This window comes from Aquila chrysaetos, chromosome 22, assembly GCF_900496995.4.
Source record: "Aquila chrysaetos chrysaetos chromosome 22, bAquChr1.4, whole genome shotgun sequence".
NCBI classification, from domain to species: domain Eukaryota; kingdom Metazoa; phylum Chordata; class Aves; order Accipitriformes; family Accipitridae; genus Aquila; species Aquila chrysaetos.
The window spans coordinates 120,206-136,494 of NC_044025.1; the positions used below are offsets into that span (position 1 = coordinate 120,206).

Consider the following 16,289-nt stretch of genomic DNA (forward strand, 5'->3'; position numbering starts at 1 on the left):
ATGACTCAGTGTAAGAAACTTTAATTAAAAATACGGAAGGTTTTAGCCTGATCAAATAATTTTCTACAATAACACTCATTCACTATACCCAAACAGTAATACATGTAGATTTAAAAAAAAAAAAACAAAAAAACAACCAAACAAACAAAAAAAACCCCAAATCCAAACCTTGAATATTTACAAAGCAGACTCATACAATTAATCATTAAAAAGGGAATTACAACTTGTACACCAAAATACTAACTCACAAGTGACTTCATTTTGCATCGCTGTCAAAACAGGAGTCACATACACCTCACTCTGAAATGAATCTTTTTTTGAGGAACTAATTGAAAAAGCAAACAAATGTGAGAATTTTCTCTTAAAGAATTTTCTCTTATAAAGAGGAACAACAGATATTAAAATAGAATTGAACCAACTCTGTGCTGAATACCTTCACTAGACCCTCTGGAGTGAAAGCAAGCCATATCTAAATTTAAGGAAAACAACAAAAATCTTAATGACCCCAGGAAAATACCCCAGCATCCCACAAACACTGTAGACACCCTTCAGTAAGCCCTTTCTCCAGCTCAGTACTTTACACAGCTGCCTTGTACAGGTCAGTAGTTCCAGCTGAATACCTATTCCAACCACTACTGTTATTTTGTCTCTAAACCATAAGTGAGTCCCAAGACAAATTCTCGGAAGACAATAAAGAATTTGACTAAAGTTTAACAATAACTTGCTTTGTGCTAGCTGGTGGATATTTAGCTCAAGTCTGCTATAAGCTGCTGGCTATTTGGCTTTGTAGCATACTTGGGGTTTATACAGTTATCCTTTCATTTTAAAAAGTGTGACTTAAAATGTAAGTTTTGCAGACTACACTTGAAAAATACATTTGCACTCACCAAAAGTCTCTGAAATGCTTGTCTATATCTTTGTCAGAAACTAATAAAAGTCAATTAGTGTCTTTTGAAACTAAGCTGCTCCACTGCTGAAGTGGCAGAAACATTATAGTAACCTAACTGCAAATTAACCCTGCCTTTAAGACGTGACTAAGATGGGAACCCTTTGCACTGCTCTGTTTAATGTCGTTCCTAAGGTTACTGTATCTCATTTCCATCCTAACACAAAGCATTCCCACGATGTGGCAGCTCTGGACAGCTTCCATCACCCTGTAGGAAAGAAAAGCTGCAGTTCAAAGAGCCCCAAAATAATACAGTACCAATATTGTCCCTCTCAATTAAGTCCCACCTGGGGAGACAACAAGCCTGTCATAGGAAAACTTTTCTATAAGCACAAGAGAAAGTGAAGAGCAGAATTACAGCCTTGTATCAAGACCTGGACTGGGTAGAGGAGCCCAGGCTGGTCTCACAGCAGGCAGCGCTCCCCAGACAGTGGCTCAGATCAGAAATGACCACGGAAAGTTGGGACAGTTTCTGAAGACAGGCATTAGGAAACCAGCAAGTGAAGAGTTGGGTTCTCAAGTTCCACAAGAGGTGCAGAGATTTACTTTAATCAACTTCTAATTAGTTAACAGGGCGACTTTTCAGGTTCCAGATCACTCCCTTCCATGCCAGAAAATAGTTGCAACTGGTAATTTGGGGGATACTGGAAGAGGACAAGGGGCAGGAAGAAAGATCTGTTAAACATGACATGCACTCCTGAACAGCCATTTCAAACCAGCGGTGGAGAAGACACTGTTGGTAGCTTTGAATACATAAGCACTATAATATAATATTATAATATTGGAAGTATTTAAAGTAGCCATTTCCTGTTTTATCCAAATCTCATCTATATTACAGTATCCTGAAAAATACTGTGCCCATTTTAGTAAATAATTATGAACAAGACACTACTTTATACTTTCGCTTTTGAAATACAGTGCAGTGAGAATTAAAAATCCAATCATAGGCCTGATCATAATTACTTCAGCTTCCCACCCCCTCACTCCCCACCACCCCTCCAGTTTATTTTTTTGGTGGAGCATCAATCTTCTACACAATCAACCTACTACAAAATTAATTATTAGCAATATTAAGTAGTCAATTTAGCCTGTAAAGCAACTGTATTGGCCACTTTTAGAAGACCTGTTTAGTATGAAATGAAGAGCGAAGATCAATGAAATCCAGATGTTGCTACACAAATACCACCTGCTATCAGGTAATCACAATTATAGGACAAAGAATTGCTTGGTTGACAGAAAACCCAGGGTGGTTATGGGCACACTAGGAAAGCCACAGAGTAAGGAAATGACCGTTTCCTGATTTATTTTGTGAACAGTAGCACCAGTTGCTCTTTCACTTATATTTCCATATTCCCACAGGTTCTGGTCCCTAACCTGACCAACTCAGCCTTCACCACCATTCCTGCAAGGCACGCACATGTCTTCAGCAAGTTTTCTGACCCACACACACAACTTACGGCAACACCTACTCTGCACAAATGCAGCTTCCCATCCATTTCTCTGAATTCTTATTCTCTCCAGGAAATGAGTGCTAAATGTTTCCTATGGAAATCTCCTGTACTTCTCCCGTACATTGTAGATAATCTCCTAAGTCCCTCAGTTGCAATAGTCCGTTCACCCAAAGGAGCCTCCCCCAAGCACCATTACTGGTCTCTTGAGCATCCACTAATATGCAGGGAGGACACCATTACCAGTTTTTAATGCCTTCTGGCTGCAAGTAACATTTAAAGGTCCTAGACATCTAGACACTGTGAGCAACAGTTTGGAAAAATAACCTTCATAGTTATAGTCCTCAGGTGGCTCTCCTAAGCAATTAAACTCTTCTACTTTAAGTTTGCTTAAAACACATTCACTCTTTATAGGGTTGCTGCCTACAAACAAGTCTGATACCATATTTCATCCTGTGTGCTTATGGTTCTCAAGGAACTTGCTCTTCTAGCCCTGACTTCTAATTTATGGGATGTCATCTTCTCCCAAGAAAGAAGTAATTTATATGCCCTTTCACAATGAGTAGAGCAGCACAGATGAGATGCTGCCGGTCCAAAATAAACCTACCTAAAACTAGCTTATTGACCCCAATGACACTGTTATTAGATGTACCATCTACATTTGCTAAGACCCAAATGACAGCCTCGTACTTTAGAGCAGTAGCACAGACAGGTACTTGCGCTGTCCTCTGCAAGTCTGAGGACTGAGATATTTACTCCAAGGAAGTGTCTGAGAAACATGAAGTAGATAAGTAATTTTCTAACCTAAACGAAGCCTAGTTCAGATCTTACCCTAAAAGCGCTAACTGATGAATTAGCAAGGACAGACATTTGTTGTATTTTAAAGCAAGCAACAAAAGTTTAAGAAAAATCACTACTTTATTTTTAAGGTCTTTTTAATTTTCTGAAAAGACGAAAGGTTTGTTTTTACAAACCATTACACTCTTCAGGAAGTTCCTGTCAACACAACTTGCATTTCAGCTTAGTGGTTTTCATCTTAGCCACCACCTGAAACAGTTATATTATACTTTACTTTTTATTAGATGAAATTCTGGAACTTGTTGATAGCTCCTTAGAGCTGTTAAATGGGGAAGAAAAAAAAAAAGAAAAAAAAAGAAGAGTGGATCCAAATCAAAAAAGTTAAATTCTAAAAGATCTTTCCAGTATAAAAAAAATGGCAGCAAGGAAAAAAGTCAACTGTGTGATACACATTTGTACATTCAAATACATCTTCTCTGCTGGAACCGATACCTAGCATATAAAGCTGTATGAATCACCATGTCATCCTGATAGGTAATATTACCTAGAACTTAAAAATCAAACCAACCAAACAAAAAAAACCCCAAAACAAAAACCACAAACAAAAAACCCAAAACAACCAACCAAAAAACCCAGATTCAGTCTGTTCCTCACTTCACAAAAGACTGATGTCAGGAAGCATAAATCTATACTAAGATCTTTATGCTTTGTTAACAGAATTGCTTTTCCACTGTTCTTGCACTTTAGGGTTTTTTAAAAATCTGATTTCACTCAGAAGTCGAGAATTAGATTTGCAGTCTGCAACTAAAATTCACCAGCCTCATCAACAGGAATAAGATGAGTTCAATATTGAATTTTCATGAAAATTCTATATTTAACTGTAGTTCATAACAGTAAGAAATTCAGCTCTAAGAACCTGGGGAAACAATCAGTCAATCCATATACACACAAATGCAAAGTACAGCATTATATAATCTGGCTAATCGGGCAATAAAAAAATAGCCTACTTTTCCCAAGTAAATTCATCTGCTACATTGTTTTTAATACATATTCAATTCCTCTTTAAAAAGAACAGGACAATGTGGAGGGCTGAATGATGAGATGAGTTTGTATTTTCACTACATTCCTCCTGTGAACCATGCAGTATTTTTGCCAATCTTTATCACTCCTGCAGCTGTTTCTATGGAAAACTTGCAGCGAATAGGTGCAATGATATCCAACAGGCAATGGTTACATGGCTGAAACCAAGCCAAACTTTCTGACAGTCAAAAATATGAGTTACCTTCCAGTATTAGTTGTCTTCCCAAGTTTCCTCTGGTGGCTTGACAGTATCTAACTGGAAAATTGCTAAGATGTAATTAAATTAGTCGGTGGCAAGCAGGTGACTGAAGCTTCAAAGGAGCAGAATTTCAAAAATCACTGTGAAAAGATTTTTATACGCTTGTGCTCTTGGGGACCTACACATGTCTTGATTTTAAATCATCTGCTTGCACTGCTAAAGATTTGCATAAAAGAATAACAAGTCTGTAAGTCTACTAAGAAAGTACTAGTGAAGTTGGAAAGCCATGAGGCATGGACTGTTACATTTCACTTGGTAACTCATCCCGGATAACTGTGTCAGCTGCTGAGCCAGGCAGAAAATGCGGAGGAAGTGGCAAGAGTTAATCAGATGATGTTGAAGCACATGAAACAATGAACAGGCAGCTGGACTGTGCACTAGAGAAGTCTGAAAGGAGTCAGAATGGAAAAGCAAGAATATCAGCTTGCCTTTTTAATGCCTTCACCTCAATGAGAACAATATAATCTTTCTAGTTCTACTGTTAACCTGGCCCCTATTTCAATTAAATCACACAATGTATGAGATCTCCGCCAGTATATAACTCAGTACTAGGCATAAAAGTCAGATATTGGAGTATAAAATATTTATTGAATTTGTAGCTACTGAAGCTATGTGGAGTTTGTTTTTCTTTCCTTTCTCCAAGCCATTAGACTGTTAGATTTAGCATGGGGATACAGGGGATACCGTATATTGAAGGTCTAACTTAAAAAGCTTACAGATTCCAAAAATCCTACTCAACTTTAAGGGAACTCTGGTCTCCTTCCCAGAGATCAAAGGCAGACGTGGGCAGCTTTCACATGAATAACTTAAGTCTATTACATCTTCTGGAATTCTAAGAAAACATGCACCCCAAATAAGAAACACTGCAAGTTACTGCCCACTTAAAAACAACAGTGGAGAAGTCTAATGACAGCATGTTGATAGGTTTTAAGCACTCAGTTAAGGCCTATTAATTAGTTCATTTGTAAGCACAATTTCAGATTAGCTATTAAGTAAAACAAAGCTGGAGAAAAACTTACACAATAACTGACACAGCCTCCAAAAATAGCCTATTTTAAATTTTGACATGTTTAAAAACACCTTACATAGTTCAAATATTTCAACTATGAAAACAATCTTGCTGCTTTCCATAGTGTTCCTGAGCATCCTCTTGTTGCACTAGCGTGTTGATTTTCAATAATGTTCTAAAAATATGCCACGGGTTCAAGCCACTCCACTCACCAGGCACACTCTGCGAAAGACTAAGGCAGAATCACAGACACTGCCGGGAGCTTCAATCCCACTCTTACTAAACATTAGCTTGCATTTGCAAATTAGACAAGATTATCAATGGCAACACTATTACACCAGCTGATTTCCTGAAGAAATCCAACAGCATTCCTTTTGACCATTTCACGTGCTGGGCACCGAGACCTCTCGCCCCAGGGAACCAGATGCAGGGGCACTTGGAGCTGCATCATAGCCACTGTGCTTTACACCCCTTGCAGTATAAAGCAGGAGTGACCCTCTGCTCCTGCAGAAATAGCACATTTGTTTTTTCTAGCCAAAAGGCTCTCCGTGTTGAGCTGCCACATCAGAATTGCTGCTGGCTGCTGAGCAATCCTGACCACATTCACATGAGGGCAGCAGCAAGTACAAAACACCAGGGAAGGAATCTCCTGCCTCTCCCCACAAAAGCCCAGAGCTCAACTTCACTGGGATTTCACTTTTACATGGACACAATAGACACATGCTAAACGTAGTGCATTAAAAACGATCCTTCCTAAGCATGTAATAGTTGAGGTCTGTTCAGTCCTGTGAACTAATTCCGCTGCTTCTTTCACCTGATTTTTCTTCAGCTCTTTAGGAGGTTACCATCTTTGTGTACTACTTTTATCTGAGTCTCTCTAGATCCACTGTCAGCTCTGAAATGTTTTTTTCAGTTGCTAAACATTGATATTAAAACCTTTGCCAAAATAATTATTCAAATGCCAACTATTCCATAAGCCTTCTTACTTTACTGAAGAATAATAATGTAATTCAAAATTAGACCATAGATGCCTCTTGAAAAACCTCACACATATTTGAATCATAACAGTAACATACAAGTGTATTCTAGTTTTACACTCGCCAAGAACTCTTCAGGAAACAAGTTGTTACTATGGCATTTCTTGCAAAACTAATACAGGTCCTTAAAAATCAGACTGCATTGAGGTTAAGAAGGCTAGGTGCTCCTCTCCTTCCTCCAAGTAGTTAAGAGTTTATACAAAAACTCAGAGGGCTACTTCTAACTGTGAAGGCAAGAAATTTGTCTTCCCCAGGATAAACTGTTTTGTTACATAAGAACTTAAGACTGCTACCCCTCCCCCCTCCCATGGAAATAATGAACACGTCTTTATTCACACCCTCTTTTGCCCCTCGTCTCCTAAGAAGTCTAACAATGAAAGTCCGGTATATTAAAGCCACGTGTGTACAACAAGTTAAGAATGGAAGTTCAGCAAAGAACACTAACTCTATCACAGTTAAAGTAGCAGAGTGGTATCACTAAAATCATCACACAGCGTTTACCACAAAAATACCATTTTTCCCCTAAGGATCTGAGATACACAACAGGTTTGCACACAAAGTTTTCAGGAATGCTTCATCAGCCCAATGACACATTTCAGATTACTACTTCTCTTGCAACGCATCACAGATTAGTTTTGCTGACACGCGTGAAGCATGTCTTGAAACACTGAGAACTACTAGATCTCTCTGTGCCAGTTCCAACAACACAGTACTTCTAAAAACATGCCTAAAGTATGTGCTGACATTTGCAATAAGGTTGGTTTTTTTTTTAATGAGAGCTATTTCTTAAACTACAATCAACTATTTGCTTTCCATAATTTGATTAAATAACATAAGACTTTAAACTTATAACTTTAGTCTTCTGACTCAGTATCAACTAATCTCTCATTGATTCCTATGCATCACAAAATGTACTTCCCGAACACTAACCCACTTCGCAATACTAATAGTTATTTAATTGTAAGGGCATGCACATACTGGTATATAGCTTTTTGCTGTTTTATTTGAACCAGAAGTTGCATATTCTTTTCATTTGTTTGGTACTCATTTTTATGAAATCCAAAATATCAAGTGTTGCATATCCTAGGAAAATGATACAATAACTGCATTAGAGAAGTCACACACATGGCATATATGCTTGGAGAGAGTCATGGCTGCACACTTAAATACCATTAGGTACACAATTTTTTTCCTCTCTTCATTTGTGTCTTTGGGGTTTTTTTGTTTGTTCGTTTTAGGAAGCACTGAGCACTTCCAGAATAAAGGAATTAAGTAAAGCTAGCTAATAGAGCTTTGGATACTATAATATTTAATATTCAAAACTGTACATCATTAGGAGCTGCAGTTCGTAACTTTCCGCTTGAGAATCTGCTGCTCTTTCTAAGCTGACTTAGCAGACATGAAGAATTTGTTACAGAACCCATAGCTAGAAACAAACTGCTAAATACACCATTTAATGACTGCAAATAGTTTTAACCAGTCAGTTCAACCATGGTTAAAGCAAAAACCCTCATGTTATGATCACTTACAAGAGTACTATTAACTAATACAAGAAAGATTCTCCTGTAAGTAGATCTGCATTGGCTTTTTACAGTGCTAACATGTTTGCATTGCTACTGTAGGAACAGAAAAAAGTTGATATATCAAGTTCATGGACAATAGTTGCAACTATTCTAGATAACCAATGTACAATATTAAAAAGTTAACACCACACCTAGAGTTTATTCAAGTTTTTTATCAGTCTGCACTATGGCAGTTACCACAATCATTCTCTTCCAAAAAATTAGAATAAGCATAATTCTAATAAATTAGAATAAGCATAACAAAATTAGAATAACCAGTGTTACTTTACTGTAGAATACAAGAAAATAAGCAAAAAGTATGCACTACATAAAATACTTTTAAGTTATACTTCATTAGAGGTGTTCAAGAATTGATGGAGTGGACTATACTATGCATAAGCTCTAACAAAATTGTCCCCAGCCTATCAGTTTCCAAACTGCATATATTCTCCAAGTGGCTACATACTAACCTTTCACCACTCCCAAGAGAGGTGGCGAGTTCTCTTGAGGGGTTCTGTCAGGTTCCTGGGGGGGTACAACCATAGCAAGCGTATGCACCGGTACACGTGGAACCTTAAAACAAAGCCACAGACACACACTCAGATAAAAAAAAACCTTTTAAATGAACCAGATCTTGAAGTGTTAATACAAAGATACATTTCTACAGCAGACCTCCATTCCACGCTTCCCAAACTGTGTATGCTATGCTACCTCTTGGCATGACCTGTCCCATGCTATTTTATTGTGGATAATATGTCAAAGTTAACTATGTTACTCTTCACAAAATCCTGGGTCCTGTAGGCTGGAAAACTTAACATCTTTAGGCTTTTAATCAACTAACTCCCCTGGAAAGCTACCTCTCCAAACCTGCAGAATTCTAAATTTACACAATATATTTTCTTTCATATAACAAACAAAATCAGCAACAACATTTGAGGGGTGCTGTCACAACAGTTTGGAACTGTTGAAACAAAATACTAAGCAAACGCAACCAAGAAAATAATATTCTTTTGAGATACCAGGTTTAGGACTATCCTGTCTAAGGAGCAGAAAAGAGAACAAAGTTCATGCACTCTTCAGGACGCTGCAGACAGTACCAATCAACTTTCTCACTCTCTACCATTTTCAAATGTGTAGACTTTTTTTAATTCTTTCCACTGTTCATGTTCACATCTAAATTAACTTCAGAAGGTAACTACTAAGAAAATGCTTCTTTGCAACATTCATAGTGATATTTAAAAAGAATTCCTTATTCCTTACCTGAGACTGATCCTGAGATGGAGGTGTGAGCTGAGACAAGTCTGCTGCAGGAACCGACAAAACATTGTTTGGGTAATCCAGCAAGTAAGAAACAACATTTGTATGTCCTCCTTTGGCGGCTTCAATGAGCATTGTTGAGCCATCCTGAAGTGAGATTTTAGAAATAAAAAGCCAGAAGATGAATTTTGCTACCTGGTGTAGCACATAAGATATGAATTAGACCATTTAAAAATGCACATTTACTAATCCATTAAATCACCTACGTGGTTCTTTCAGTACCTATGATAAATGCATAGTTTTAAATTAATACCTTGAGCCGATGAGTAGGATCTGCACCATGAGCCAGAAGGAGCTCAACAACTGCCAGGTGGCCTCCGGCACATGCCAGTGACACCACCGTGTGGTCATTATTAGCTGTAGCCCTGTTAACATTGGCACCTATAAAGAGAAGATATCAGAATTAAACACAAGGAAATTCTTTTAAAAAGAAAGTATCAACAAGTACAGTATTTTCTGGAATAGAGGTAAACTTTCCTACTCTTCCTAATTCATACACACTTCTAGGGTAAAAGCAAGGGATTTTGAATAACTGATGGCTTCTACACATCATCCTCTTCATCTTGTAAAGAAAAGGCAGTACTAACAGTAATAGTGGGCCTCATAAGTGGTAAGAGAGGGGGAACACAGTGTACAAAGCACAATTTTTAAATTTTCATCCTAAGCACTTATCAGTATCCCTACATGGTGCAGTTTTTACTGTTTCAGACAGTACTTGAGGATGTGTGTTTTCTGAAGGAAGAAGTGCTTTTTTTAAGAAACTGAAAATAGTTGCTGTACTTTAATTCTATTTATTAATTTATACAACGGAGTAGGAAAAGTAAGTAGCAAAATATTTTGATTCACTGTATCATGAACTAAATGAAATTCAAAAACCCTTAACAGTTTGACAAATGCTCACATATACGCAACCAGATTAATTTTGAAGAAGGATCACAAACATTCAGTAAAGTGTCATTTTAAGTTTTTTAATTAGTTATTTAAACTAGTATTTTACCTTTGCTAATAAGGAATTGCACAGTGCATAAATGACCAGCTCGTGCAGCCTTCATCAGTGGGGTTCTCCCACCTTCAGATTCATGTTCCTATTGTAAAGGAGAAATAACAGATGTATAAATGGGCAAAAATTATATCACTGTTTCAGCTTTTGGGGACCATGTCATGATGGGACCAGAATTACCTGTCTCAGTAGCAGATCTATCTTACAAGCTGACTGGAATCAATATAAACTGACTGGAACCAATTTTCATGTTAACTTAAATACTGAATCACACTGTCAAAAAGCATTAAGACCGCATCCATACTGTTATCACACAAGGAAGTTTCCCTGCTTACATAGCCCTTTTTATTTTAGTGTTCAAATGCATAACATACTTGAGAACAGTAACATCTTGTTTCTTCCTCAAAAAGGAAAGACCAGAAATATCATCCAGCATCAGGCAGTATACAAGAAGGGCAACCAAGTTGGTGAGGGGCCTGGAGCACAAGTCTTACGAGGAGCGGCTGAGGGAACTGGGGCTGTTCAGTCTAGAAAAGAGGAGGCTGAGGGGAGACCTTATCGCTCTCTACAACTACCTGAAAGGGGGTTGTAGTGAGGTGGGTGTTGGTCTCTGCTGTCAGGTGGCTGGAGATAGGACAAGAGCAAATGGCCTCAAGTTGAGGCAAGGGAGATCTAGGTTAGATATTAGGAAAAATTTTTTTACTGAGAGGGTTGTCAAACATTGGAATGGGCTGCCCAGGGAAGTAGTTGAGTTACCATCCCTGGAGGTATTCAAAAAGCGAGTGGACAGGGTACTTCAGGACACGATTTAGTGGGCATGGTTGATGGTTGGACTCGATGATCTTGAAGGTCTTTTCCAACCTAAATGATTCTACGATTCTATGAACTGATGTGCAATAGTTCTGAGAGCTGTCACACACTGCATGCCAGACCTTTAAAACTGCAGTAACATCTGAAGTGCAGACAACATTTTTAAAACACGCTGAAGAGGATCAGCAACAAAAATGAGACAAATCACTGCAGGTCACAAAAAGTCTCTGAATAAGAGGACTGGAGAATAAAGCAGAAAGAAGACAAAAGGATGATACAAACCAACAAAAAGGAAATGAGCGACAAGAACAATTTTATAATTTAAAAAGTTTCTGAATATTGGAAGGATGTGGCTGAATACAACTGTACTAGAGAAGTTACAGAACTAGAAAATTTGCCTGCTATGTAGACATATCAATACCACAAAGAATGCTGACTAGTATGTATCAACCCTCCCACAGCAACAAGGGGAGAGAACATAGTCTTCCAGGGAGTGTTTGTATTTGGGCTCTGAATATTCAGGCTGATCAATAATACACTTGGACCATGGGCTTTTTTCATTAAATCGCTGGGAAGCCAAGCTCTAAACTCACTATTTACTTCTGGAATTGCATTTATATCTGACAGTGAAAGTTAACATTTAGTACTGACTGTGGATGATACTGTTATTTACAAATATAAAAGGACAAGAACAGATTTGACAGAACAAATCAACTCCTTCCTATAGTTTCAGTATTCCTGAAAACTCTGCATATGTCCTCTGTCATATGGCTTGCTTTGGTTGCAAGCTGCACCGTAAGTTAGCTTTCTGTTCATACCCTCAGTGAAGAAGTGTCTTGACTGGATCTCCTGTTGGAGACAGACCCCATGCAGAAAATACAAACCAATCCTTTGCTGTAACAAGGGTTACACTACCCCTCTCCTGTGAGCTTTGGAAAGAGCAGAAATGCTCTGCTCCTGCGCCTTCATAAGAACTTTGTATTATTGTACACTGCTTTAACACACGTTTAAACTCCACATTAGTGCTCTGATTTCTTTGCTTACTTGGTAGTATAATGCATAAGTGCACACATGCAGATAGGAAGCCTTACTACTTACAGACCTACTAAAGTCACTTTTTTTTTTTTTTTTTTTTTTTTAATAAGTAGTTTCTACTCCCAGGGCAAATGACTGCTTAGCTGTCAATAAATATATGCATGCTTTTGGATTGTCTGCATGTCAGAAATATCTGCAGGACACGTAAAGCTAATTATGTTAGTATGTGGCCCTGTGATGTGCAAGACTTAGTAGCGTGCCCTTGAGCTCTGATGCTTACTCTGGTATTTGACATAGTTTTTCCTTCCTCAGCCACTGCCAATAGATCATAAAAAGCCAGATGCTGCTGTTTGCCTTATGCACAGTAAACCCCTGGTATTGCTAGCAAATCACTCGCAAAGCAGCTACGGATGCAAAGAACTATTGAACATCGCTTCACTCACTGAGCAGGACCAGAACATTGCTGCCCAAACAATTTAATACACATTCCTAAATCCCCACTGATGCAACAGCAAAAGATGGCAAGAAGCAAAATTTATTTTAGGTCATCTTAGCTATATTCAAGATAGAGGAAAGACATCCTATATTGCCTTCAAATGTAGCATTTTAGATAACTAGCAGTAAGATATCATTATTTGTAACATTCTCTACTCCTAGCAGACTTCACTGTTGAAGTCTTAAACACAGATGTCAGGAGGCTTCCTCATTTAAATGCAGTGCAGTTATTCTGCCCAGTTTAACAAACTGTCACTTCATCAAGCAGGCAGAACTTGATCCTCAACTATTATGCACTTCAAATTCTTGCAGCACGGTACACATCATCAGTTCAGCTATACTAAACCATTTGTGTGCCCACCTGCTGTAGATCTTCAAAAGTTATTACATTTTGATGGTATTTTTCACACCGGAAGATAGAAATGCTTATTTTATTTTAAGATAAAATTAGTTCTATGACTTCAGCACTCTACTTACCCCTAATAAAGGCTAACAGCATCAGCTCAAGCTTTAAGGGAAAACATCTAGAACAAGCCAAAACAAGAAGCCGAGCCACTGCAGTGCCTTTGTCTACTCACATTCTTTCTTTTACCTAGAATAGCCATAAATTTCAAAGACTTTTCTTCTTAGCTGTAGTAAATAATCAAAATCAGGACAGACAACATGAAAGCTGTCCAAAAGCATCCCCCCATCAGCTTTCCAATATGCTTCTTCCTTGTATTAATATGAAGTACATGCAAATGCTTATTTTCTAAGAACAAAAACTAGCCAGGAGTACTCATCTCCAAAGACATATTTTCCCCAGATATCTGCACTGTAGGCCTCACCACAGTATTCTGTCTCTCTTCACTGCTCCAATCCTGAGAAATATTGCAGTTAGTATGATCAGAAAGAGGTATAAAGGAGAACACCTATGCCAGCTTTGACTAGAAAAGCCAGTCTCTAAACACTTGAGTAATGTGCTCTCCTGCTAGTTCTGCTTGAAAAGAAAGAAAGCCCGAGAAGAATTTTCTGTAGGTTTGGGTACCAGATGGAAAGGAAGGGGAAAGCAAGAGTATTACCCAAATCTGGTAAGAGTTTACATTATCTAAACCTTTTCCACTGGGACTCAAAAAGGAGATGAGAATCCAGTCATTAATAATTATTTCCTTTCTAGACGAATGAATACTTCACACAGCAGAGCAAAAGCAGTGTCATCAGAAGCATCTAACGACAATCATTGATATTTTTTGATTCTTGACTTTTGAGTTCTCTGTTTCAAGCAATTCCAAGATCAGTTACATAAGGGCTTTCCCGCCCCCATTATTCTCCTTGATTCACAAGTATTCATGGTTGGCAAGTATTCACTAGGATATTTTTCTTGAGTTTCCAATGTCATCTGTTATTTAAAAGTTCTAGAAAAAAATTTGCATTTGCAAAGTAAAGGTCCAACTGCTCTCTTCAACAAGCCTCTCTCATCCATGACAACAGTGAATATTTAACGGAAATCTAAATGTTATTCTAAGCAAAATGATTTAGACAAAGTTTTTGATGCCAGACAATAGCCAAACAATACAGTTCTTGATACTATGCCACTTTGCTAATTTTCAAGATTGAACTCCTATCAAGAGATACAGTATTCTAGCAGTTACCAACCTAATTGTCCCAGATAACCCTCCTGAGATATGTAGCAAACCAGTATTTCAGAAGCACCTAAAAACTCAACTAGGCCTCTAGTTTAAAGTAAATATCTGAAAATGGAAGACCTTACAGGAAGCTCGGTATGTACTAACAGGTTTAACATAGCTACTTGTGCTAATAGACTCAACAAGATAACTTGCTGCATTTGTGATGGTTGAGATACTGTTTTTTAAAAATAGGGCTTTAGAAAACCCAACAGAAGGGAAAATGCAGGACAAAGATGACATGTCTAGCCTACACAGCGAGTCTTTGTATTTTTCAAGAAATTTAGATGCCTTAAAGCCATGCTTATTGTTAGCATGTATCCTGAGGCTGCAGCTTACAAGCATCAAAGGCCAACCTCACCTGATGCTTGCCCGGCTCTATGCCCTCCAAAATAGTCTTCTTTAAGTCCTCCTGTTTGTCCTGTGAAAGAAAAAGAAGAACTCACGGCTCTTGTTCTACAAATAGATGTTGTTCTTGGTCATGAAGACCTGGAATATGAACTTAAATGGATCAGATCCACCAGCTGAAAACTCTGTTTTGCTGGAATTAGGCAAGCAAGCACAAAGGTAAGACCAAGCAATGCAGCTCTCGCCAGTTAAGACTCCTACCACAAGCCATTCAGATTCATGAAGAGAGCACAAAGGTCGTACAAAGCATCTCATTAAATACAGATGACTTTTTGTTCACTACTGGCAAAAGAGAGGATTTCATTGTACTTTGCACCATCCAGAGACTGCAACACAACATCCAAAGGTGTTAACTACAAAAATTAGCTTCACATGTCCTACAACCTTTTGCTTTATTTGTAGAAGACTGAGGGCCAAGTCTAAAAAGACCTGAAATCCCTGACCGTCCCCTGATGGTTCAAGAAACAGTATTGAAAAACATGACAGCCTCTCAGATCCCTCACTATAACGACAACATAGCTATCTCCAAGCATGGTTTCACTCAAATCCATAAAGTATTGACTACTTTTGTAGATGTTTAAATGCTGCCTTAAGCACACATGACTGTCATACACACAAAGGAAAGCGAGTTTCTAATTAAGGAGCCATGTTAGTGTGAGGGATGTTATCAGCTGAAGGCAAAGCAATGATCCCTGCAATGACAAAAACTTATCTGTCTAAAAATATTTTGTCATAGGGGAAGAATCAAGAGGTAGTTTGGCATGCCTGTTTGGTTTTGGGGTGGGGTTTTTTTTGCAACTGGAGTTATGTGTATGCCAGGTAGCCAGTTTTAGTCTTTCAAGAAAAGCCATGCATGGAATTTTAACAAGTATAAAGAGCTTTGGGGAGAGCTTGACAGTGTAAAATGAGAAGAATGCAAGGATGAAGCTGCCCTCAGGGGTCCTCCTCTGTCTCTCAATTTCAGCATAAAAGCACCCAACTCCAGCACTAGATCAACTCTCCTGTGCAGCAGAGCCTCACGTACAGCTGCAAGGCAGCCCAGATTAGAAAATCCCAATTTAAAACTCTTTTCTGTACATCCCAGTTGAGAAAAGCTGGGATCTTCTCAGTGTCCAAAAAAGAAGAATCTCTCTTTTGTTTTCAGCTACACTGAAACAGACAAAGATGCAACCACCTTGTCAAGAGCAGTCTCACTTTCAAAAAGGAGACTGGAATCTCCAGTGCACAACGTTTCATCCAGGTCTGTTTTTACATTAAAAGGGAACAGGCATACAAACAGACACTTTTAGTTTATAGAAAGGTATACAGCTTAAAAGCAGGGTATTTCCTCTTATTAAATATCACCAGTACTCTTTGTGAGCTTTACAGTCCTTAACCTAGCTCCTGTGAGAACATACACGCAATACGCATGTCTTACCTTA

The 16,289-nt window shown here is 38.3% G+C and overlaps 1 protein-coding gene across 22 annotated transcripts in view; it reads right to left on the reverse strand.

Annotated features, from left to right (window-relative positions):
- The window catches only part of LOC115334003 (ankyrin repeat and KH domain-containing protein 1), a 120,556-nt gene that overhangs the window by 40,968 nt on the left and 63,299 nt on the right, over positions 1-16,289 (reverse strand). For 14 of the 22 annotated variants that reach the window (XM_029997640.2, XM_041119248.1, XM_041119250.1 and 11 more), the window contains exons 11-15: positions 14,822-14,881; positions 10,454-10,541; positions 9,710-9,837; positions 9,400-9,543; positions 8,610-8,712 (exon numbers count right to left, since the gene is read on the reverse strand). In XM_029997640.2, the coding sequence (XP_029853500.1) occupies positions 8,610-8,712; positions 9,400-9,543; positions 9,710-9,837; positions 10,454-10,541; positions 14,822-14,881 (523 nt within the window). The remainder of the gene's footprint in view (positions 1-8,609; positions 8,713-9,399; positions 9,544-9,709; positions 9,838-10,453; positions 10,542-14,821; positions 14,882-16,289) is intronic. The other 8 variants (XM_041119245.1, XM_029997662.2, XM_029997658.2 and 5 more) reach the window with 1 other exon arrangement.